This window comes from Pipistrellus hanaki (assembly GCF_964339955.1).
Source record: "Pipistrellus hanaki genome assembly, chromosome: 9".
NCBI lineage: Eukaryota > Metazoa > Chordata > Mammalia > Chiroptera > Vespertilionidae > Pipistrellus > Pipistrellus hanaki.
This window is the reverse complement of record NC_140511.1, coordinates 47235106-47258957: the sequence shown is the minus strand read 5'-3', so window position 1 is coordinate 47258957 and position 23852 is coordinate 47235106. Positions and strand designations below refer to the sequence as shown.

General features: G+C 57.6%; 1 protein-coding gene across 3 annotated transcripts in view; it reads right to left on the bottom strand.

The window, feature by feature from the left end:
- TUB (TUB bipartite transcription factor) overlaps window positions 1–23852 on the bottom strand; it is a 69662-nt gene that overhangs the window by 16123 nt on the left and 29687 nt on the right. The window contains exon 1 of one of the 3 annotated variants that reach the window (XM_084893487.1): window positions 8887–9290. The exons of the other annotated variants lie outside the window; for them this stretch is intronic. Within the exon in view, the coding sequence (XP_084749613.1) occupies window positions 8887–8924 (38 nt within the window). The 5' untranslated portion in view covers window positions 8925–9290. Of the gene's footprint in view, window positions 1–8886; window positions 9291–23852 lie in introns of those variants that run through there. 3 annotated transcript variants of the gene reach the window in all.

The following is a 23852-nucleotide window of genomic DNA, read 5'->3' as shown; positions in this document are numbered from 1 at the left end:
GGTGGGCACAGCAACACACGACCCAGCGACCAGCCACTGGCCCTTCCCTGACCATGGACGAGGGGCCAGACAGCTCCAGGGCATCGAACCCTTAGGTGTCTCACAGACTGACCCTGCCTCCCAGGAAGGCAAAGCACAGCAGCGAGCTGGCAATTCAAACCACTTAATTTTCTTTCTAGCCCAAGGCACATACAGGGGACCTCCGCCCCCGATTCTGTGAGAACCGGGGTCGGGCCAGCTGCACGGGGTGGGGCTGGAGCCTGAGGGGCTGAGCTCTGGGAACCCCAGTGACGTGCCCGGGGGCACGAGGTGTGCGTGTGTGAGGCTGTGAGCATGTCCCGCGCGTGTGCACGCACCGGGAGGTGTCAAATGAGCGGGTGCATCCGCCTGTGTGGGGGTGGGTGCAGTGTGCGTGGACCGGGGAAAGATGAGGTCCCACCACCCCAAAGACAAGGGAAACCATTGCCACTCCTCCTGACAGCAGCAGCAGCAGCCCTTGTGGCTGAAACATTCATTCACCCAAACTGTCCCTTCCGCTCATCCAAACTATGTGTGTCTCTGCGGGCTGGGGAGGCAGCCAGAGAGCGGCAGGAAGTCCGTGGCCACAGCCAGCCCGCCCCCCACCCCCCTGGCCACACTGACGAGAGCTCTGCATACCTTAAAGCAGGGGTCTTCAAACTACGGCCCGTGGGCCACATGCGGCCCGCAGAGGAGTCTGATCCGGCCCACCAGGTTTTTTGGGCAGTGAGCGCAGCCGAGGTGTTACAGTAGGAATTAGTTCATATAGTCCGGCCCTCCAGCTCTCTGAGGGACCGTGATCTGGCCCCCACTTTAAAAAGTTTGAGGACCCCTGCCTTAAAGCGACGGCGTCCTACCCACTAGCCAATGGGAAGGCTTTCCTGACACGCACAGCGGCTCTGCACTCGGCCGGAGGCCCGGCTGTGACCTGGGGCTGTGCACAGACCAGCCTTATCGCCGAAACCTCAGCTGCCATGGCCCAGGAGAAAAACCTGACAGACATGCCTCTACGTCAGACCTGTCTTCCTGAAACTGCCCGCCTGCCTCACACACACAGCTGCCGCCGAGCGCACTGCCAGGACCAGAGGCCGGGAACCAGCTCCTAAACGCCAGCAGGAGCACACACAGAAGGCACACACCAAGAAGGGCCGGTCCAAACGCCACTGTCCCCGTGTCCGCCGTGGGCGCCAATGCCAGGGTGACTGCAGGCTGGGTGTGCGTGGCACCCGGCTGACAGGAGCACCGGGCCTGACATCCATCCGGCTCCGCTTGCCAAGCTCTGAGCGGGCCACGCCCCGGGCAGCCCGAGATCCCGGTCCTGTGCTGTGCTGGTGGCCACAGGCGCCCGGCCACCTACACACAGCACGGGCTCTCCCTGCGGCAGGAGTGTCCTGGCTTCCTGGGATGGCACAGCCACCTGCCCTTTCACAGGGCGGGGCCGGGCCATTCCCCCGGGACACCCTGGGCACTGGGTTTGGCTGAGCAGGAAGGAGACGGCTTCCATGCACGCGTCATTCAGAAAAGGTGACATCCAGCTGAGAGGGAAGCTCGCATGAGCAAAGCCACCTCCAGAACTCCTGGGTCACGGGCCTGCCGGCTGGCAAAAGATGGTTCCAGCCCTTGTGCCCTCCCTGCCCAGTGCCCCCGTTGTTCCTTATCTGTGCACTGGGGGGAGGGGGGTTCCTACCACAGGTCACGGCCCCGCTGCCATGGACTTCCCACACGTTACACCCGGGAGGGAGGCTGCTTCCCATGGAAACACTCCTCCTCCTCCTCCTCTTCCTCCTCCTCCGCCCCCGCCCGGTTCCCCGACAGAGGATAACGACAAGGAACCACAGCCATTAACACGGCCCCCAGGACAGGGTACAGACACAACAGACTTAGCCGCCGGCCTTCGGAGAACGATGGATGCATCAGAGGGCTCAGCTTGTAAAGAATTCCAGAAGCTCAGATGTCCTGGAAGTGCCCGAGAGCTGCCCGCCCGCCCGCCCGCCCGTCCGCCACCTCACTTCCCACCGGGCGGTGGGGCAGCGGGAGGAGGGCGCGCAGGGTGGGCGGCCGCCTAGGGGCGGGGGGCGGGCGGCATGTGCTGGAACAGTGGTCGGCAAACTCCTTAGTCCACAGAGCCAAATGTCGACAGGACAATGATTGAGATTTCTTTTGAGAGCCAAATTTCTTAAACGTAAACTTCTTCTATTGCCACTTCTTCAGAATAGACTCGCCCAGGCCGTGGTGGTATTTTGTGGAAGAGCCACACTCAAGGGGCCAGAGAGCCGCAGACTGCCGACCACAGTGCTGGAGGGTGAGAGTGCGGCTGGCTGGGCGAGACCTCCCAGGCGGACAGACGCACACCTGCACGAGGCCCGGGAGGGGCCCGCGGGGGAGGGAAGCGGGTGGGCCCTGGGCGGCAGCGGGGATCAGGAGGCTGCGGAGTCACCCGCAGGCACAGGCTCGGCCTGGCCCCCGTGTGTCTGGAGCGCACACCTGTACTGGTGTACAGCGGCGTGTTGTTGGGAACAATGACAGCTGTGCTGTCTGCGGGGAGAGCGGAACCCAAGCAGCAGTCACCTCCTCCTCCGCAGCCCAGCCTCCTCCTCCCCGCCCCGCCCCGTCCCACACACTCCCCCCTACACACACACACACACACACACACACACACACACACACGGAAGGCCCTGCCTGCTCATCGCCCACGGCAGCACCTCCTGGGCACCTTCCTCTCCCACCATCCCGCCAGCCCCCCTCTCCGACAGGCACCGTCCTAGGCCGCACAGAGCGATAACCGCGAGAGGAGGCAGTAATGGCTCTTTAATGACTCAGGCTCCGATTATGGAATCACTGCCAAGCCCAGGCTGCCAGCTGCAGCCCCGCCAGGAGACTCCGCCGGGAGGCGGGGCCCTGGTGGATGGTCTCCCAGCTGACCCTGGGGCTCCCTCATCCCGGTCTCCTCCTGCCAGGGCCAGGCCAGGGAGCCCAGGAAAGCACCGGCCGCTGAGGTGGCCCCTTCACCGCCCAGGGAGACAGCCCGCCTCGGTGCACCCCCCTGCTGGCCCTGAGGTCAGACAGATCTCTGAGGAGTGAGCCAGGCTGGACCACAGCGAGTGCAGGGGCACTGCTCCCGTGGGCTGGAAAAGCCAGACAGGCCAACGTAGTCAGGAAGCAGTTCCGCCCCTGCTCAGACCCACCCCACCAGCTCCGGCTAATCCACGCGAGCTGCCGGGGGCCTGGGGGCCAGGCCACCCCAGGGACAGACCCACTCTCCATGCCCACTTCACTCTCACACACACCCGCCTTCCTGTCCTCCTCCTTCCCCCGAAGGCACAGGGGACCAGGAAAAAGGGAAGTGGGCTGTCAGGGAAGAAAAGACCACCCAGGAGCCCGGCTACCACCCCTGTGCCCAACGCTGGACGCCCTCCCAGCCCCCAGCACATCAGGCGCCCAGTGCCCAGGGCAGCGACGTTCAGCCCTTTTCACCTCACGGCACACATAAGCTAATTACTAGAATTCTGTGACACGCCAAAAAAATACTTTGTTTGCCAATTTAACAAAAGAGGTAGGCATAATTTTCATTCATTCACACCGGATGGCTATTGTTGTGCTGACAATCTAAGTCAGGGGTGGGGAACCTTTTAATGTTGAGGGCCATTTGGATATTTATAATATCGTTCGAGGGCCATGCACAATTATCAACTTAAAAATTAGCCTGCGCTATATATATATATATATATATATATATATATATATATATAGTCAGACACTGAATTAACTCACCCCATTAGCCTTGGCAGGGCCAGACCGGATGATTTTCCCAGGCCTCAGGCCAGACATTCCGCACCCCTGATCTAAGGGAAAAGAGGTCAGTGCCTCTGACTAAAGAGTCAGGTACTGCCTGTTTTAAAAATTCCTGTGGCACACCGACTGGAAACCACTGGCCCAGGCTAGGGCTGCTTGGAACATCGTGGGAACAGTGGGGATGGGAACGCAGGTGGGAGTGGGAGGGGGGCAGTTCGAGACGGGAGAGAACCATGCTGCTCAGGAGCCTTCCAGCCTCCAGCCACGAGGCGCCTCCATTCCAGCCCCTGGCGCCCTGACGTACCAGGTGTGTGAAAACTGCTAGTGCAGCCAAAACTGGTTTGGCTCAGTGGATAGAGCGTCAGCCTGCAGACTGAAAGGCCCCAGGTTCGATTCCGGTCAAGGGCATGTACCTTGGTTGGGGGCACATCCCCAGTGGGGGTGTGTGCAGGAGGCAGCTGATGGATGATTCTCATCGATGTTTCTAACTCTCTATCCCTCTCTCTTCCTCTCTGTAAAAAATCAATAAAATATATATAATTTTTTAAAAAAAACTGCTGGTGCCTCAGCCCTGACTGGGTAACTCAGAACTGCTGGGGAAGCCGCCCAGGCTCCATACCCACCGCCCTCTCTCTTGTAAAGCAAGTCTCCCAGGTGGCTCCAATGCCCGGCAGGCAAACGAGGACCATCGGGAAGGAACAAGGACGTGGGGAGCTGCCGTGAGGCCGGAAGCGTGCAAATGCAGCCTCATGCTCGGTCATGTAAGAAGCTGTAGTCTGCAGATCAGCGGGCCATCACAGGCCTCAGGGGAGACTGTGGAAGGGAGGGACTGACTGACCAGCTGGACGGCGGTGTGAGCAGCAGAAGACAAGTGACCGCTAGGGGCAAAGCCCAAAGTTCCCGGCAAGTCAGGGAGCAGGTCCCCGGGCCTGACTGGGCAAACGGGAAGACAGAGCAGCCAGGCGCCGACATGGAATCGCAGGGACCAGCGACTGACGGTAACGTGTGGGCGAGAAGAGGCGATGCAAGCAAGCGCACGCCAGTCCAATCAGACAGACGTTCAGAGGTTTCTGGGTCATGCCAGAGTCAGAGGAGGTCTCCAGCATCCTGCTTCTCTTGGTGATTAGCCCGTTAACCAATGACCTGGCGACGAGGCAGGCCTCACAGGTGACACAGGAGGAAGAGGTCCTAACCTGCTCACCAAGACAGTGGGAATTCAGAAGACTCCGAAAAGCTAGCAAAGAGAGAAAGACAAGCAGACACCTAACAGGTCAAGTCGCCTATGTGGGTGCCAGCACCCAGGTCTTACCCACTCAGGCAGCACGGGGCTTGACTTTGGGGGAGTCAGCTGGGGAAAGACTTTGGGGTGACTGGTCAGGGAGTCAAGGCCATCCCATGGGGCAAGAAGGACTCAAAGGCTGCCACAGAAGCAGGGGTCCGGAGGGAGGAATTAACGGCCTCCCTCTGCCCGTGCTGACGGCCACACCGGGAGCCGCCTGCGGCTGCAGGACCCACACTGGAGGAGGGCAGAGACCAGGCTGAGGGCGTCCACGGGGTCCCTGTCCCTCGGTCAGCTCCACCCGCCTGTGTTTCCTCTGCTCCTTCCACCCCAGGAGCAGCAGGAAGGCGCCCGCCTGGGCCCGAGGAAGGAGTGGAGAGAGCGTCGCCGTGGACCGAGGAGCACGGGTGCTGCTCCTCCGTCTCACCAGGGGAGGCCTTGGGCCATGGCGTCTGGGGACAGGGGCTCCACCAGAGGCAGAAGCGCAAGAGCCAGGAGTCTGGCTTCGCCAGGAGTCACCCCGCTCCCTGGAAAGCAGAGTGAGGAAGGGGTGGAGGGGAACCAGAGTTACCAGTAAGCTCACCCCCAGGAAGGTCACAGCCGGCTTCTGGTGGGGGGCGTCCCTGGGGATGCCCAGGGAGCACCCACACAGGACTCCGTGGCCTGGAAGGACCCTGAGAGACTCGGGGAGCCCCACGGTGGATGGTGAGTGCTGTGTCCTTGGGTGAGCAGAGAATGTCCTAAAAGCTACCTGGGGTGCCCCTTTGATTCAAAGTCATGGGCATCTTGTCTGTGCCGGGTCACGCCAGGCACACAGCCAAGCACCAGCTGAGGTCCCTGCTCTCCAGGAGTTCACGGCCTGACGAGCGGAACACAGCCACGCGCAGCACTGAGGACCTGAGGACAGGCTGTCTCACTCACAGGCTCTCTCTAGCCCCCGCCCTCCCAGTCCTTCCTGACTCTCACCTACAGCTCACAGAAGGCCGTGAACCAGGGGCATTTAACCCTCCTCAAGAACAGAGGCGAAGAGGGCATGGCAGGAACGGAATTGGTTGTAACAGAAAAAAAAAAAAATGAAAGGCAAGTCATTCCAATTGTTAAATTTCACCAACGAAAAGGCTTCCTTCTCAGTCAGACTGTGAGATTAATTCATGAGCATCATCAACGGAGCCACCTGTGCTCTTAAGAAGATGGCCAGCGATTATCACGGCTTCAGAGAAGATGAGCCAGGCCAGGGGACACAGGTGCGACCGTTGCCAGCAGACTTAACAAGAAATCAATCGACCTCTCTGCCCCAAACCCGGCGACACATTCCAGCTGACACGCTGCCACGTTAGGCAGACCTCACGCCAAAGCACAAGCACACGCGCCCATCCCCCGCACCTGCACGTAAACGGCCGGGCCTGCCTCCCGCCCCCGTTTCTCTGTGATCACACAGGCCGGGGGCTGTGGCTGCAGTCAGCAGCCCATTAATGCAGGAGGCAAGCTGCATCTCCTCCTCTCAGCCCAGGTCTCCGCTCCGGAAGCCTGCACCCCAAGGCCAATGCTTTCTCCGGCTCAGAGCACGCTCAAAAAGACCCCAGTGGGACAGAAGAGATTCTGGCAACTTCTAAGTATGGCCTGCCCCCAGTTCTACACCTACCCTCCCCGCTGCAGAGCAGAAAGGCAGGGGTGACAGAGCAATGGGACAGCAAGCAGGGCGAGGCCACATGGGTGTCCAGTTGATCCTCAGGGCTAGGTTCCCAGGGGGACAGGACTCTGTACTCCAGGTGGAGTGTGGGGCCACAAGAGGAACAGGGGCAGGAGTTGGGCCTGGGCTTGGCATGTGTCACATCACTCCTTGCGTGATGGCCGTGCTCTGGGCACGTGCTGATGAGCAGAGTCCTTCCCAGAGACAGCCCCACACTTCTAGGTCCCACTTTCCCAGAGGCAGGCTCTTTCTAAGACCAAGAAACCACTCGCTTTGGTCCTTGGCTCCTGGGAGGGCTTCCTTACACCTTGAGCAGCCTGGTCCCCGGTTTACTAGACACTAAACACATCACCACATCCACAGCCACAAGTGCTGCCCCTTCCCTCCCTCCTAAGTGTCTGTGTCCACTCCATACAGGTACGTCCACACCACCAGCAGCCACTCGGCCCACAGGAACTGCCCAGGCTCCTCTGCGGGGTGGCCAGAAAAGGTTAACGGTACTTTGTGGGGCTGCACTGTCTTCTGAAAGGTCAGCCCATAGGTGTCGAGACAGCCGGGATGCTCCAGGAACTACCTGTGCCCCCGGCCTAGACGCCCGGTACGCAGCAGCCATTCTTTTGAGACAGCCCAGCCCCAAGCCCCTGAGAGGACCATCTCCCTGGTCCAGGTGAGACGCTGAGGTGTGATTCCATGTGTCTGCAGGAAGCCCTACGGGTGACTTGTGTGTTGGTGAGAGGGGCACCCACAAATTCTAACCTGGAAAGCCATGAAGCCCCCCAAAGGAGTCGAGATTAGAGACAACAGCAAGTTCTCAAAAGCAACCCTGAATCCCCAAGCCAGGGGCAGGTGCTTGTTTGCAGAAGGATCTGCTTTCACAAAGCCCCGGGCGGTTTCTGCTGTCTCCATGTTGCATGCTGTCTGGACAGACTCACGGAAGAGCTCTGTCAGAGGTACAGTCTATCGGTGACTGCAATCAGGTCCCTTCCTGAGAGCAGGCTGTTACCGGGCGGGCCCGGAAGGCCTGTTTCTACCTCCCCACGGGCATGTGCACCTGAGTGGGCAAGAACAGAGTGGACCCTAGCAGTCTGGGACCCTTTTTACACACATGCCTCTCGGGGGAGGCCTACAGGCAGGCCTGTAGCCCATGGCAACCGAGGAGCCAATGGGTGGCCAAGGACCTGGCGCTGCCATGGCAATGAGCTGCTTTACAGTGGTAATGGAGAGAATTGGGTAGAGTGGATGGGGGAAAGGCCTGCACCTGTGAGAAGCCCCGGAGACCTTCCTATACTCCAACCTCCACACAGGTGGGGATGTGTGCCTGGCCTCTGAGTGCTTTTGTGCAGGTGAAGGCAGCTCTGTGTATTGTGAGTTGGTGTGTGTCCCGGAATAGACCTGTTAGCAAGGGGACTGGTGAGGCTCTGAAAGATATGAGTAGTGCTTGTGAATGAGTGGTAGGTGGCAGGTACTCTCCAAATACAGCATATGTACGTGCACAGATGTGTAGCCCGGCACCTACCTGTGTGTGTGTGTGTGTGTGTGTGTGTGTGTGTGTGTGGAGAGCTGCATGGTGCATGCGTATAGGAGCCGCCTGGGCTCTCGGTTCAGAATAACTGTCTCCAGGAATTCTCGCCCTGAGAGTGTGAATGGACCAGCGGGAGTGGCTGTAACCCAGCGGACGCCCCGCGGGGCCTGCCCGCCGGAGGGGAGCGCGCCGCGCTGTGCCTGTGCCGGCGGGGGAACCGCGCGGGGGCCCAGGAGGGGCTCCCAGCCGCGCGCGCTCCTCCCCGGGCGGCACCGGACCAGAAAGGCGCACCAGGCCCCGGGCACTGGCCCCTTCCAGCAGCCCCGGAGGATAAGGGGCGGAGCGAGACAGGCGGGTTCAGTTCGCCGCCGGTGGGGGGCCCCCCAAAGTTGGGGTGGGAAGGTCCAGCTCCTCCAACCCGCGCTCCACGTTCTGGGCTCGATGGGGAGGGGGCCCCGCGCCCCGCCCGGCGACCCCAGCCAGCCTCGGCCCGGCGCCCTCCACCCTGCCCGGCGCCTCCGGGGTGGAGGGCGGTGGGCCGCACCCCCCGAGTGAGAAAGAAAAGAGGGGCCCGGCGCCCCGTACCTGTAGGGAATCCAGTCGGAATGCGGCTTGGAAGTCATGTCTGTCGGGGGCGGGGCGGCGGCGGCGGCTCCGGAGGCCCGGGCCCCAGAGGGTCGGCGCGGGGGCCCAGCTCAGCTCCCCGGCCGCCCCGGGCCGCATCCTCCCGGGCCGGGGCGCTGGGCCCCGCCGAGGCCCGCGCCGCTCGCCAGGGCCCCGGCCGCGGGCTCCGAGCGGCGGCGGCGTGCGCGGCGGGGGAGGCAGCCCGGAGCCCGGAGCGCGGAGCGCGGGGCGGCCCGGAGGCGGGCGGGCGGCGTGCGCCCGGGGACGTGGAGAGGCGGCCCCGGCCCCGCGTCTCCGCAAGGGCTCCCGGCGCCGAAGGTCCGAGCTCCGCTGGGCGGCGGCGCCTCCCCTCCGGTCCCCTCCTCGCTCGCCCCGCCCCGCCCGGCGGAGACCCCACCCCCGGGCCGGCCGCGCGGCCTCAACGTCCCGGCCCCCTTCCCGGGCCGCGCGCCCGGGCTCCACGCCGCGCACGTGACCGCACCGGGCCCGCGCCCACCCGCCGGGCGGGTCCCCCGTCCTCGGGGCTCAGTCCTTCCTCTGTGAGGCCGGGATAACCCGACACCTCCCTCCCTCCCTCCTGTCTCCAAGGAGGATGGGGAACTGCAGCCCGGATGGGGGAGGGGGGAGCTGCAGGGTGGGGGTGGGGGTGGGGGGTCCGGCTGTGCAGGTCGGGATGATGGCAGCAGACACCAAGATGTCCCTGGGACCCTGCAGGTCCTAAGCTTGGAGGCTGGCCTTCTCCCTCCCAGTGGCTTCACACCCCCACCCCCACCCCACACTCAACCCCCACTCGAGTTCTCACTCCCCCCCCCCCATGGCTTCTTTCTTCGGTTTTAGAAAAGGAGGTGTTTCCTCGCTGCAGAGCAGTCCTTCCTGTCTAAGCAGCACAGTCAGGGGAAGGATACCGTGCATTCCGGGCCCTTTAAAGTTCTACTATTTAATCTCCACAATAGCCTTGAGCAGCAAGTGCTTCTAATTCCCAGAAAAGAAAGCCTCAAGAATGCCATGCTGCCCAAGGACATGAAGCTAGGGGGCGAAGGAGCTGAATATGCAGCCAGGGTCTCTGTCCTCCAGGGCCCTTCTTAAGGGCCTCACTTACAAGGAGCAAAAACCTCCCACTGAAGATAATCGCAGTCTCCGAGGGCTGAGGTCCTGGCTGTGTGATTAGTACCGACTTTAAAGTAAGGTGTGGCCTGTTGAGGTGGAGGGCAAAGAGCCCACAGCGGCCTAGCAGTGTCCGAGCGGGGAACCTCCGGTGCTAACCAGGCTGCCCTGACCACGTGACCGGTGGGAGAGAGCGTGAGAACTGCCAGCTTGGCTGGGGGGGGGGGAGGGAGGGGAGAGGGGGCGGCCTTCTGCCTGAGTTCACAGCCAGGCCTCTCCGCCCAGAACTCCCCCAGCCTTTCAGCCCTGCCTTGCCTCTATGAAAACAGTAACCAGGATACTGGGAGCATGTGCTGAGCATCAGGAGCTGTGCTGGGTGTATGTATGTACTGTACTCGTTTCATCCTCACCACCGCCCGAGGGGAGAGGTGCTATCATCAGACCCATGCCACAGCAGAAGAAACGGAGGCACAGAGAAGGCAAAGACCGTGCCCAGAGTCACACAGCTGGTCAACGTGTGACGCTAGGATTCCCACACCAGGGGTCTGGGTCAGGAGCCCTTGCCCTTAGCCTCTCTCCTGCCTGCTCAGTTTTTGCACTGCACGTGCGCGCGCGCACAGCCTGCCTCTGGAGCTGGTCCCTCAGATCCCTCTCTGTCTGGCACAGCGTCAACGCTCTCTGAAGGCTGTGACCTCTATTTATTTATCAACCTCCAAGAGCTATCGCTGTCCCTGAGGACACAGAGCAGACACAATAAATCACTCTGGAGTGGGGGTGCAGGGGCAGAAAGTTGGGGCTGTGCCTGACTGCTGGGACACTTGACCTGCGCCTCTGTTTTCACCCCTGTCGGACTCCCAGGAAGGGCAGCAGAAAGGGACTGGTCCCTGCCCTAGAGGCCAAGGCAGCATGGGATCCTCCAAGAGCCAGGATCCTTGGATGAGACCTGCAGAGACAAAAGGCCAGCCCGCCCTCCAGAACAACCCTCCAACACCCCAGTCTGCAGCTGAGTGGAGCCCAGACTTCCCACTCAGGAACTTGAGGCTGCTCTTCCCCTTTCTTCCCAAATTATCTGACACCTTAAAGCAAACAGAATCACGCTGGAAGGTCTCAGGAGCCCCAAGTAATTGAATCTATTAAATAGACACTTTCGGTTCTGTCCTTAGGGAGCAGAATCCGGAGGCAGAGTGAGGTGCAGAAATGAGACAGCTCTCCGTGTGTCTCCTCCTGTGAGGCTGTGGGCATGGGACGTGTGGGAAGCAGGGGGCTGTGTGCCAGTGTGTGTGTGAGTGTGCGTGTGAGGTGGCCCTGCAGGCTGAGCCGGTGTGCACAGGAGCGTTGGTTGGGTAGTGTGCTCATGTGTGTGTGCAGCGGGAGGATAGGAAGTGTGTGCTTCGGTGAATTGTAAGGAGTATGTGAGATGGGCCTCAGGAGTTTTGGTAGGGCCAGATCGCATGGCACTCAGAACTGGCAATGGGTTTTCCTTGTCAAGTGGCTCCCAGGTTGACATTTTAAGTGTGTGCCTTTAGCTTCCATCAGAGAGCCACTTCAGAAGCCACGTGAGAACTGCTGTACTAAGCCATGGTTAAAATACAGCCGTGCTATGCAGTGGCCCTTGAGGAAGGGCCTAAGCTTTTCAAATATAGCCTAGGAACAAGGTTCTCTCTATTGAAATGTGGCTACACAGCAGAACCAAACCCCCACCTGTCCAAATCCTGCAAGGATGAGGTATTTGCCATAAATTTAAATTCTCCTAGTAGAATCTTATGCATTTTCGACACAGCCATGGTTGTGCGGGGCAGGGGGGAGGGGGGGGGGCTGAAGGGCTGGAATGAAGGAATGCCTGTGGACTGAAGCGGCCCCAAGGAGACCTCACATCTGCCATCTCAGCCGGAGGAACCCAGTGCAAGCTCTAGTTCACCCAAGGAAGAAGGTTAGCATTTTGGCAACTGGCTATTTCCAATGTGAAGTCTTATATTTTCTATTTCTAACTGAACAGTATTATTGAGTCTGTGCCACCTCTAGTCAACTTTGGAAACAAGGATATGAGTAATAAATGGATTTCTATTCAGATTGGACACCATCTCCCAAGGTGCCCTGCCTAGTAGCTTGGTGCTATATACACTTGCAATCTGAGGCGAGCAATTCCAATCAATCAAACGTTGACTAGACCTGACGGGGCTCAGAAGTCCATGCAGGGCTGTGGCAGGGTCAAGCTCCATCCTGCAAGTCTTGGGGAGCTATCTGCCAAGGAGCTGGTGCTCCAATCCAGGCATGCACAGTGCTGGGGCCCAGGGACGGGAGGACGGGCAGGCAGTGGTGCCAAAGGCGGGAAGTCAGGCTAGAACAAGCCCTTCCTCAGGATGAAAAAGGATGAGAACTGAATTGGGCCTTGAAGGGCGACTAGGATTTTGATAGATAAGGAAGGAAGAGGGAAGCTTAATGGTTACCAAGACTCGGTGACTGGCCAGCGGCTATGCTGGGCTTCTTGCCCAGAGGGCATTCTAGACAGAGCAGGTGCCATGAGTAACGCCAGGGGGATATGCCTCGATGTGACCAACGCACTTGAAAACCAAGGAGCAGACCCGTGTGGCGGCAGGTAGGTGAGTGTGGCAGGAGGAGGGCCAGATCACACGGCCCCCTGAACACCAGCCAGGCCAGGAGTTTGGATTTTATCCTCTAGCCCACTGGGGACCACTAAAGGGTTTTAAGCCAAGAGTAACCTGCTCATGCCGACACCAGTTTGGCTCAGTGGATAGACTCTATCCGATAGAGTGTCGGCCTGCGGACTGAAGGGTCCCAGGTTCAATTCCAGTCAAGGGCATGTACTTTGGTTGTGGGCACATTCCCGGTGGGAGTGTGCAGGAGGCAGCTGGTCGATGTTTCTCTCTCATCGATGTTTCTGGCTCTCTGTCCTTTTCCCTTCTTCTCTGTAAAAAAAATCAATAAAATATATTAAAAAAAAAAAAAAAAAAAAAAAGAGTAACCTGCTCAGGTATCCCTTTTAGAAAGATATTATTAGGAGCAGAATGGAAGAGAGAGGAGACAAAACCAGAAGTATTGAAAACTGCTGGCTGGCTCTGAGGGAAGTCCAGGACAGAGATAAGCTAGCTCTTAGATGGGCCCTAAGCCAGAGCCCAGTCAGTGCCTTTTCAGAGCTGTTGGGCAGACATCATGGCAGTGTGGCAACATGTGTGCGGGCGGCCAGACAATATGAATAACTAACTGTAGGACATACAAAGACCACTGCCCTTTTACACATGATGACAGTGCGATAACACAGACGCACCCATGTCTTTGAAAATGTAGGGTAGGCACTAGTAGAATGAAAAAACGTATGTCTATTTTCCAGATCACTGCAGAAGATAATAGCAAATAAAAATCTCCGCATCTCCAAAGAATGAACCGTGGTCTGAAGGAGACATAAAAATCGGAATGCTTAACACAAGGTACCAGGGATCAAGCCGGATGTCATGGTGCTGACGTGAATGCAAACGCAAAGCCTACGAGACTGGGTCACTCGTGACTGTCATTTGTCATTTGTCGGGTGCATGCTCCTCGCTGGGCACTCCTCTACAGTTCATAAGAGCAAGTATGGGCATGGGGTAATGCAGTGGGGCTCTCCAGGGCGGCTCTGGGTTCATAGACATCACATTCCACAATGCGGTGGGACTTGGAAAGGAGGAGTGAAAACCTGGGCCCATGCCATTAGCCAGCACCCACCTCCAGTCCATGAACAATGAAAGAGACTGGAGAAAGGGTTGGTGGAGGTGTAAGAGGAATTTTAAAGAGAACCCCCAGGACCAGGGAGCCCCAAGGGGTGAAGGTGCTTGAAGGAGACTGCGCCCCCCTTACAAAGCTTAATATGTGGCCATAACGGTCTTAGGGCCACAGGGCACGGCCATCTGACTCACACCTGGAAAATCTAAGAAGTGGGTGGCAGCTGGCTGCCCTGATGGCCACAAGGGTGCTGCTGCTTCAGGGTCAGCCAGTGCCCCCACGCGTGTGGGAAAAAGGACACCAGGTCTTGTCCTGAGGACCAGTGGAGGTTCCGGCAGGTTCCGGCATGAGGCCCAGATGGGACTGTCATAGATCCCTGCCAGGAGGGCCCTGGTGGGGGGAGGTGAATCTGGGGGAGGGGATGAGCTCAGGTTTCCCAGGGCCTGAGCAAGGAACCATAGCGTCATATGAACCTGTGGGGAGAGAGGGTCACCCACGTCAAGGAAGCTGTACTTGGGGGGACACCCCAGTGATGGAAGGGTCTCCAAGAAACCACAGAAGCACCCCAGTGAGGAAGAGACCCGGCTCCTCAGTCAGGGAAGGACTCTCCTGCCCTCTCCTCTCCTCTTACCTGCAGGCAGCGGGCCTACAGCACTGTGACGGGCAAGAGGCCTTTCTGTTGCTGAAGCTCAAAGGTTTTTTCATGACAATGAACAGAAAAACCTTCGGTTACCTGGAAATGCCCGAGAAAGCCATGGGACTTAACTGCAATTTCATCTATATTTGGGGGTGTGGGGGTGGGGGAAGCATAGTATAACATTAAAGAGCCTGTGGGAGACAAAAATAAGGTCTGCTTTGATGACGACATCTCATGAGTCACCTCTCCAACCAAGCAGCTCCACGTGGCTTCGCCCGCTTCATCCTCGCCACAGCGCTGAGAGGTATTATTATCCCCATTTCACAGAAGAAGAACGGGAAGTTACATAACCTTCGAAGTCGCACAAATGATACCTGAAAGCGTTCAAATGGAAACCCAGCAGCGGGGCGTTCCGGAGCCCGAGGGGTTCACGGCCGGCCCCCAGAGAAAGCCGTGCAACGGTGGCCTCAGCCTTGGACTCGGGGATTCCCGTTCTGGAAATCGAGCCGCGGAAAATAGCCAATGGAATAAAAGCTAGGCACAGAGACGGTCATCACAACTTTCCTGCTAATGGGGGGAGGGGCAGGAGTGGGGCTGCCCAATGTCTAACCGGTGGGCTTGGTTGAGTCAGTAATTCTACATCCCCAGGGTGGATCACTTCGCATCCTCTACCGGGGATTTAATGTCAGGGAGCAGGTTTATGAGACAGGACACAATATTGTAAGGAAGTGTAAAGTCCTATAAAGAAGCTCCTCACGCTGGCACGTACATGAACGGACTCATAAAAAGTTGCTGAGGGCGAGAAGACACAGACAACTCTATGTGTGAGCTGTTACATAACGATCGGCTAGGCCAGTGGTCGGCAAGCTCATTAGTCAACAGAGCCAACTATCAACAGTACAACGATTGAAATTTCTTTTGAGAGCCAAATCTTTTAAACTTAAACTTCTTCTAACGCCATTTCTTCAAAATAGACTCGCCGTGGTATTTTGTGGAAGAGCCACACTCAAGGGCCAAAGAGCCGCATGTGGCTCGAGAGCCACAGTTTGCAGACCACAGGGCTAGGCCACCCTGGAGACCACACCTCCCTTTCCAGCTGGCTCCTCCCTTCTCTTAACTCCAGCTTTTGGCTCCTGAGATCTCCCAGGGACCCCTAACCAACGCACCCCACATCCCCAACACCACAGTGGGGGAGACAGACAGTACGTACTCTTGATGCACAATAGATCTGATAAACAAACAAACACCATTTTAAAAGCCACGCCGCTGAAACACCCTTAGTCACCCAGTGTGGCGTGATATATCACCACGATGACAACCAGCTGGCCACACTCTAAGGCACCGGGCATGGAAGACGTCTTCCCTGTCCAGCCAGGCTATTTATCTTGGAGGAGAGCAGGGAAGTGTGGGAGGGGAGTGGAACCTTCGTACCTGCCCCTCTCTCCCTTCGCCAGCGGCACTCTGGGGACCTGCTCAGAGGGCCCAGGCTGGGGGCTGGGAGTCCCAGAGCTGAAGCACAGTGGCCAGTCCTGGGGAAGCTTCCACTGCCCCCAGCCCAGCCCTCCTGCCCCTGCCCCACGGGGCCTCTAAGCCCAGCCCTCCTGGATGCTGGCTCCGAGGTTATAAATTGGCAAGACCTCTGGGGAGGAGTGCCCGGGGCCTGTGCACAGCCAGGAGAAGGGGGCTGTTTCGCCAGTGTTATTGGATTTGCAGATAAGCAACAAGGAATTAAGCTCATCAGGGAGAAGCACAGAGAGCTCTCATTTGTCCCTAATGCAGGGCTTATCTAGCAGAGACCTCTCCTTGGTCAGACAGAGCCACTGCCTTTGCGTCCTCCAGCAAAGAACATTTTATTCTGCACCCTTTCCGGAAAGCCTGTGAGTTTGCACTTTCCACCTGTTTCCCCGCCCCATCGTCTAAGAAAACCATGGCTGTGTAAAATGGAAAGTGCATTTTGAAACAATCCTACTCTGAATTCCCAAACCAGGCTTTCGAGAACTAGAGGAATCAGAAGTGCATTGTAAACTACTGGCAATGTTTACGATCCCCAAACACCATCTTCTCACTCCGTGGCCCTTCCTTTGGTTGTGAAAGGGTCATAAAGACCAAGCCCTAAGGCCACCAGCTCACCGAAGAAGCCATGTCCTGAAAGGGGGCGCTATGGGGTTCGAGTGAAACGGGCTTCGTTTCCCCATCTCTGACATCGGAATCAAAGCTCAAAGGTACAGAGGAAAGAAAACCAGACCCAAATTCCAGGCCTGACTCTACTACGAATGTGCTGTGTGACCTTGGGTGAGTACACTGCCTCTCTGTGCCCCATGAAAATCAGCAGGTGGGGTGGTCTCTTCCAGCACTACATTTCTCTGACTCTTTACAGCAGGGCTGGGAGGAGACAGAAGATGGTTAATTATAGTTTGCACAAACACAGAGCCGTGAGGACATGCCAGGCGTAGGAGAGCTGAATCCCCATCCTCTCTGCGATGCTCACTCACCGGGTGGCCAGGGACCACTCCCCGGGCCGCCTCGGTCTCCTCATCTGATAAGTGAGAACGATGCATGAGTTGCCCCACTGCACGGGGCAGGTGGAAGAGGGTGGTGGAGGCAGAAAACAACAGGAGGCAGCACAGACTGGTCTTGCTGATGCATTGGAAGCAGGAGGTGAGAGAACAGAGTCGGGGTATCATCTTAGCTCCTGGCCTGGGCCAGGGATGGAGCCTACAACAGAGGCTGATCTGAGAAAACGAACGTGAACCTGTGATGCTGTGTGGCGAGTCCACAGGACCACAGAGATGTGACAACACTCAGTAATTAGAGCTCCCACTTGCTAAGCCCTCGAGCAGGCCGGCGCTGTGCTAAGCGTTACATGTATTATCGCGTTGACCACTCACAGTGACCCTGAGGAGCTATTACCCAGGAGGAAGCGTGCGCGCTGCGGGTGGTCACAACAGCCAGGATTTACTCAGCCTCCGCCACGGCCTGTGCCCGGGGGCCTGGCCCGTCTCAGCCGAGCATGAGAACAGGCAGACCTGGGGGCTGCCCTGCCTGGGCTCCGGGAGGGAGGAGAGGGCCCTGAGCACCTCCCACCCTGCACGGGGAGGTAGGCCGTGTGCAGCCCCTTTTAGACACCTTTGGGTGAGATCACACCCCGGGCTGGTGGGGCTGGGGGCATGGGCAGTTTCTACCACTGCCTTTCTCCAGCTCCCAGCTGCTTCAGACTTCTCTACCCGATTCCCAGTCCGCATCACAGCCCACCTTCCTGCCATGTCTCTTCTGCAGGCACCACACCCAGCCCCTGCCTGATCCTGCCACCCCGGGGCTAGCAGGAAGTGGGTGCACTAGGGGCAGGGGCTCCACTCAGTGAGATGTGGCCCCGAATTAAGACCTGGACATCGCAGCCAGATGGTCCTGACCTAGCCTTCATATTCATCGAGACTTCTGAGGTCTCCCTGGAGACAGGCAAGCTGCACCGTACTCAGAATGGACTTTTGGGGTCTCCATTCCCCAGCAGGCAAGGGCCCTGGGAGGTGCTGTGCGTTCCTCTAGCTCAGAGAACCCTCCACTCTGCCCCAGCCTCTCTCTGAGGGAGAGAGAAACATCAGTGTGAGAGAGACACATGGATTGGTTGCCTCCTGTAGGCATCCAGACCAGGGCCAGGGATTGAGCCTACAACAGAGGTACATGCCCTTGACCAGAATCAAACCCTTCAGTCCACAGGCCGATGCTCTATCCACTGAGCCAAACCAGCTAAGGCTGCCCCAGTCTCCTGACCACACGCTCCAAGATGGCCCAGGACTCCGCACTGGGTGCCAGCGCCCTGCACTCACATCTCAGCTCTTCGGCTGTGTGTGAGCTCTCAGTACCCATTTCTCTGGCTCAACCCAACCTACTCTTAACTTTGCCCACCCTACCCCTTAGCTCTGATACAGTATAGCATCCACCCGACCCCCACCAAACAAGCGACCAGAAACCTGCCGATGTCACAGGCTAATATCCTCACTTGATCCAAAGATGCGTTCTTGTCCTGGACGTCCAGAAACCTGAGTTCCAGGCCCAAGTCCCTGGCCTCCTACATGACCACAATGTATTTGTCCACAAGAGGAGGGAGCTGGATTCATGCCTAAGGCCCCCAATATCACTAGATTCCATTATCAAGGGCCCCGTCTGACACTTTCTATGAAGGGACACCTGTGTATCACCTCCCACCCCAACTGCCCGAGGAGGGCTGAGTAGAGAACACCCGGACCAGGCTTACCTGGCACACACACACACACACACCTTGGCCCCCGAGCAAAAGGCATGGTGAGCAGAGACCCGCCCCTCACCCAGCCACACACCAGAAGACAGACGCGAGTGTCTGGGAGGTGACATGAATTCCCTCCCTCCCTCCCTCCCACAAGAAAAGGGTAGAGGTGATAAGCATAAATGGACCACCCAAAGGAAAAGTGAACAGACGCGTCCCAGATAAACTCCAAACCGTCACAGGCATATGGAAAACTGGCACCTTGAGATCCTCCCCTCACCCCCAATGTTTAATCCATCACCAGGTGCAGTTGCTGTTAAAACCTGTGTATCTCTTCCTTAGTCCCTGTCTTACCCTCTCCAGTGCCACCACCCTCATCCAAGCTCTGTCCCCGGTGGCATGCTAGCTGCTTCAGAGTGTGCACCATGGAGCCGGGTCTGGGGCTTCAAACCAGGCTCTGCCACGGATTCCTTGTGTAACTGGGGACTTAATCCTACGCAATAAAAGCAGAGTGTGCAAACTGTCCCCTGGACAGCCGCTCCCCTTGACCAGGAGTTCTTCCAGGAGTTCAACCAGGGGCAGGACTGGGCAGGGGAAGGGAGAAAGTACCTGGCCAGCCGCCCACCAGCCACTAGGTACCCTACTAGTGCACGAATTTCATGCACTGAGCCTCTAGTAGTTAATATAAATGTAAACCACTTCCGGCAGTGCCTGGTCCACAGTAAGGCGATGTGAGTGAGCTGTTACATAATGATCTGTGTCCCCTCTCCCTCCTGCCTTCCTGCAGTCTGTTCTCACATGGCAGTGAGTGATTCTTCCCATAATGCAAACCAGCCAGTGCGCCCGCTGCCTAAAATGCTTCACTGCCTCCCCTTGTTCACTGACCCCACATGCTTAAGTGTCTTTTCCATGTTCAGAGCCGTGAGTTAAGTGTCCAATTGATCTGTGTCGATGCCCAGGATTAGGGCAGCCTGGGACAAACTATTCCTCGGCCCTTCATTCCTCTGGATAACCCAGGTAAAGATGATCCGGCCGGGGGATGTGGGGGAAGAGAGATGGGGAAGGTAGGGAGGAGACTAGGTAAGAAAAGTGAAGAAAATTCTCATAATGATGGTTCCTGAGGAGGACCAGTCCCCCTAGATATTAAACCATATCATAAGGGGACAACTGAAACAGTGACCGGCACAGGTGTCACATGAGCTTCAATGGAAGGAAGGAAGCAACCCAGGAATATGGCCCCGTTCTCTAGAAGAGCTCCATTTAGATGCTAATTACAAAAAGTAAATAAATAAGAAATTAGAAAATGAACGTGCAAAATTGTGATGACAAATGTGGGAACTAAAGCGCCCCTGTGGTTATCTGCATGGGAGAAGGAAGCATTCCAGAGCGGGGACTGCGGCTGCTTTTCAGTCTAAGTAACCATGGCGACCACAGTAGGCGTCTTAGGTAGAAAAGGAGCAAAGACTAGAGAGTCAGGTCAGCAAAGCAGAGAGAACCCTGAGCTAGAAGCCGGGGCTCGGCATTCTAGTCGCTTCTTCCTACTGAAGGACCTGAGCTGGTCTCCCTCTTCTGGGCTCAGCCTGTTTCAGAGATAAACACGACCTCCCCAGGCCCTCCCACTCAGCCCTCCTGGAATGCGACCATCTGGGATAGGTCCCCATTGCTGGCTTCAGCAGATTTGGACGGGAGAACTGAAAGATCACTCTGACCTCTCCTGCCCCAATCGCCAAGCGACAGGGCAGGCCGGCCTGAGTCATTTCAGTGGCAAGGCGCGTTTGCCCCAGCCCGGTCGGTCACAGGGGCCCGGAGATGACAGGGTGCCGGCCTGTGAAGATCATGGGGCAGTGGAGGACACGGATGGATGCAGACATAACAACCCACTAAGGCAGCGTGAGCCAGCCCAGCCAGAGAGAAGGTGCAGGGCTGCAGGGCCCCGGGCAGAGGGCAGGAGAGCCTGGCCGGGTCAGCAGACACCGCCTCTGCAGCAGACACCGCCTCTGAGACCGGACAGCAGCTTAGGGAACGCTCCGCAGGGGAAAGGCTGCCCGAGTGTGCCCAGTGAGACCTCAGCCCAGTGCCTGAGCCCACCTGCTGGCACTTGCCACTCAAGGAACACCGTGTGTGGGGGAGAGAGCTGCTATGTGCCCATTCTGCTGCTGGCAGTGCCCCGTAGCCCCCTCAGGTCCCAGGGGCCTCAGGCAGCCTCCTGCTGGGCACCCCCTCCGCAGCCAGCTCTAGGATGACACCATTAGCCACAGACGGAGCAGCCAGAGCTCTGTTCCATGCCTATCACACCTGGGTCACAGAGAGAAATCCCTCACAGTGAGATCATTCCGAGGTTTACAGGGGTGTCAGCAGCCACACAGACCACAGTCACACATGCGTGGACCTCCTACGATGTGCATGAGCAGTGGTAGTGCTCTCCACGACCTATCGCCAGCCCTTATTTAGGCACTCTGGAAGCGAGGTGGTAATATATCCATTTTTCAGCTAATGAAGCCGAGACTCAGAGATTTGCTAGGATTAGCCATCCGCTTGCTGCTTCCTGTGTTGTACATGCACCTGGCCAAGTTCACCATGACCTCCCGGGTCAGATTAACCAGAAGCTGAGGTCTAGCTCTGCTCCTGGATTTACTGAAGACCACACCGCCCTCTCTCCACAGCCACCGCATCCCATACTCCCCCCTCCCCCCCCCCACGGTCTAGGGCAAAAGCCCACCTGGTCCTAGAGACACCGGCCTGCTCTACCAGTAGATATGGGAGGAGGTGTTTGCTGAACAACTGTCTATGCTGAGCACGTTCAGGTATTCTTTTCCATTCAATCTTCTCAACCGCCCTACAATGAATATCCCCATTTTACAGAAGAGAACGCTGAGGCTCGGAGATGTTAAACTGTGGCTGCATGGTAACATATTGTGCCAGGACCAGACCAGGTTACCTGAACCTGAAGTCCACACTTGGGCTGCACCAAACCACTTCTCCGTGTAGTTGCCATTTGAGAAGTTCTGGGGCACCTGCCAGGTCTCCTCTGTCCGTGACCACCTGCCACGGCCCTGCTCAAGCCCGGGCCCGGCGATGATGAAAGGGAAAGGGGATTGAAAGGGATGAAAGGGAAGGGGGACTGCTTCCTGCCCGAAGCCCAGAGGACCTTGCTGGCCGGGCCAGCTCTCTGCTGCCATGGGAGGCTGAGGGGCCAGGAGTCCTGCCCGAATCCAATTCTAGGCTGCAATGCTGAGGCCCTGGCCAGCTTTGCCGATTCCCTTCCAAGCGATTGGCCCTGCCGTCTCTACCATATTCTGGTCCTGGGTCCTCCTCTCCCTCGTTCCTGCTTCAATTGAACAGGCCCTTGGCTATGGGGACTCCAAGACTCTCCCGTTACACCAATGTCCCTATTGCTCCATCCTACCCAGGACACCTTGAACATGTCCTAAGTTTTCTGAGTCCTTGGCTATTGGCTCTGGCTGCTGACCTCATGCCCTATACTCATTCCCAGTGCCCACCAGCCATGTCTGTCCGGACTTATCCACTGCCTTCATCTGGTCTGTCTATTCTGAGACCCCAAGTTTCCATCTACTGGTTTCATGCCCCCAAACCTCACTGCCTCTGGCTTGAGTCCCTGATATCACCTCTGAGCCCTGCTAACATGACATGCAGGCCACAATCTTGGGCCCTGACGTGGGTCAATGTACCACCAACACACTCCTTGTCCTAAACTCCCACGCTTGAACCTCGGCCAAGATACACAGGCCCAGACCTCCCGGCCTTCACCCAGCCACCGCCAAAGCCCTGGTTGGACACTCAGTGGACAGATTCTTGGCGCAGCTTTCCAACCCTGTTACCCCCACCCCCATCATCCAGATCAAGATAACAGGCAAGTATCATACCGAGCCCCATGCCACGGCCATAGCCAGCAGAGCCAGTCCCTCTCCCCTGCATCTCAGTGTCCACGCAGGACCCGTGCTGCTGCTGTCAAAAACACGTGGAACTGTGGCCCTGGGTGCACGCTGCCCTCACATTCCCTCAGGCTCCTCAGAGAACACCCCGCTCCAGCAGGCAGGACAGTAACGCACAGGGACCACCTCTCCCAGCGCGGCTCCTGACCAACGTGGCCAAACGGGAAAACGCAAAGCAAAACAAGCATCGGAGGGGACAGCCAGGCAGGATCGGTGTTGTGGTAAGTGGGTTCATTATTTCTGCGGACCTGTCTCGTAATATGTGACACAAAGCGTAACGCTGCTCGTGCCCTTAGACCTGGCAATTCCACTTGGGGAAGGCTTCCCAGTGAAATATGAAGCAAGTAATTTGTACAGAGATATTCATAGCAGTGATATTTATAATAGCAAGAAATTGGAAAGAGCCCAAAGGCTCAGCACTTGGGGATTCACCGAGCAAACTGGGTCGTGTGAGCACCTCGATGCTGTGTGCTAGGCGGTGTGGACGTGTGCAGGGTGTGGAGGAGTGTGCATCCCGGGGAGGCATGGATGTGTGTGGGGTCCCCAGGAATGTGCATCCCGGGAGGCCAGACGGGACATAAACCAGCTCAGACCAGCTCAGACTCCAGCTTCACCATGGCAACCTTCAGTCCGTTATTTTATGTTGATTCAGTGAAGTCAGGAATCTTCCTGGTAATTAGGAGGGCTTTCGAGGTCATTTTAAATTAAGTGGTTTATTATTTTTTTTTTTTAAAGGCACTGGCAATGTTAAAGAGGAACGGCGTTGATGAAATTTCATAACTACCCTTGGGCACGCTCACCTTCCAAAAAGTTCTCTCTCTAACCTCTATTTTCCTTACGTCTGAGCAAAAGGAGCCAGGCTCGCCCACAGGACCGAAAGGGGGTGGTGACCAGGCTTGTACAGACCCCGGTGCCCAGGGCTCCGAGGGCCACGGGCCTGGTGGGAGGCCCCAGACAGACACTGGGATGCGGGAGCCCCTCCTTCTCAGGCCCCGTCCCCTCCTCCCGGTGTCTTTCTCCCTCCAGGGCGGGCCTGTGCACCAGGCACTCTCTTACAGGCTCAGGAAGAGGTTACTGAGGGCATGCTGGGTATTCCCTCCAGTAAAATTCTGGATGACCAGACATCTTCAGGATCCAAAGTATGAGTGTCCAATGGGAGCAGAAGCCTGGGCTCCCACACGCCCACAGTCAGACTGGCCCAGGGCCTGCGTCCCCTAGAGAGAGGGTTTCCTCATCCAGCTATAGCTTTCCATCAAAACCACCTGGAGGTCTGAAA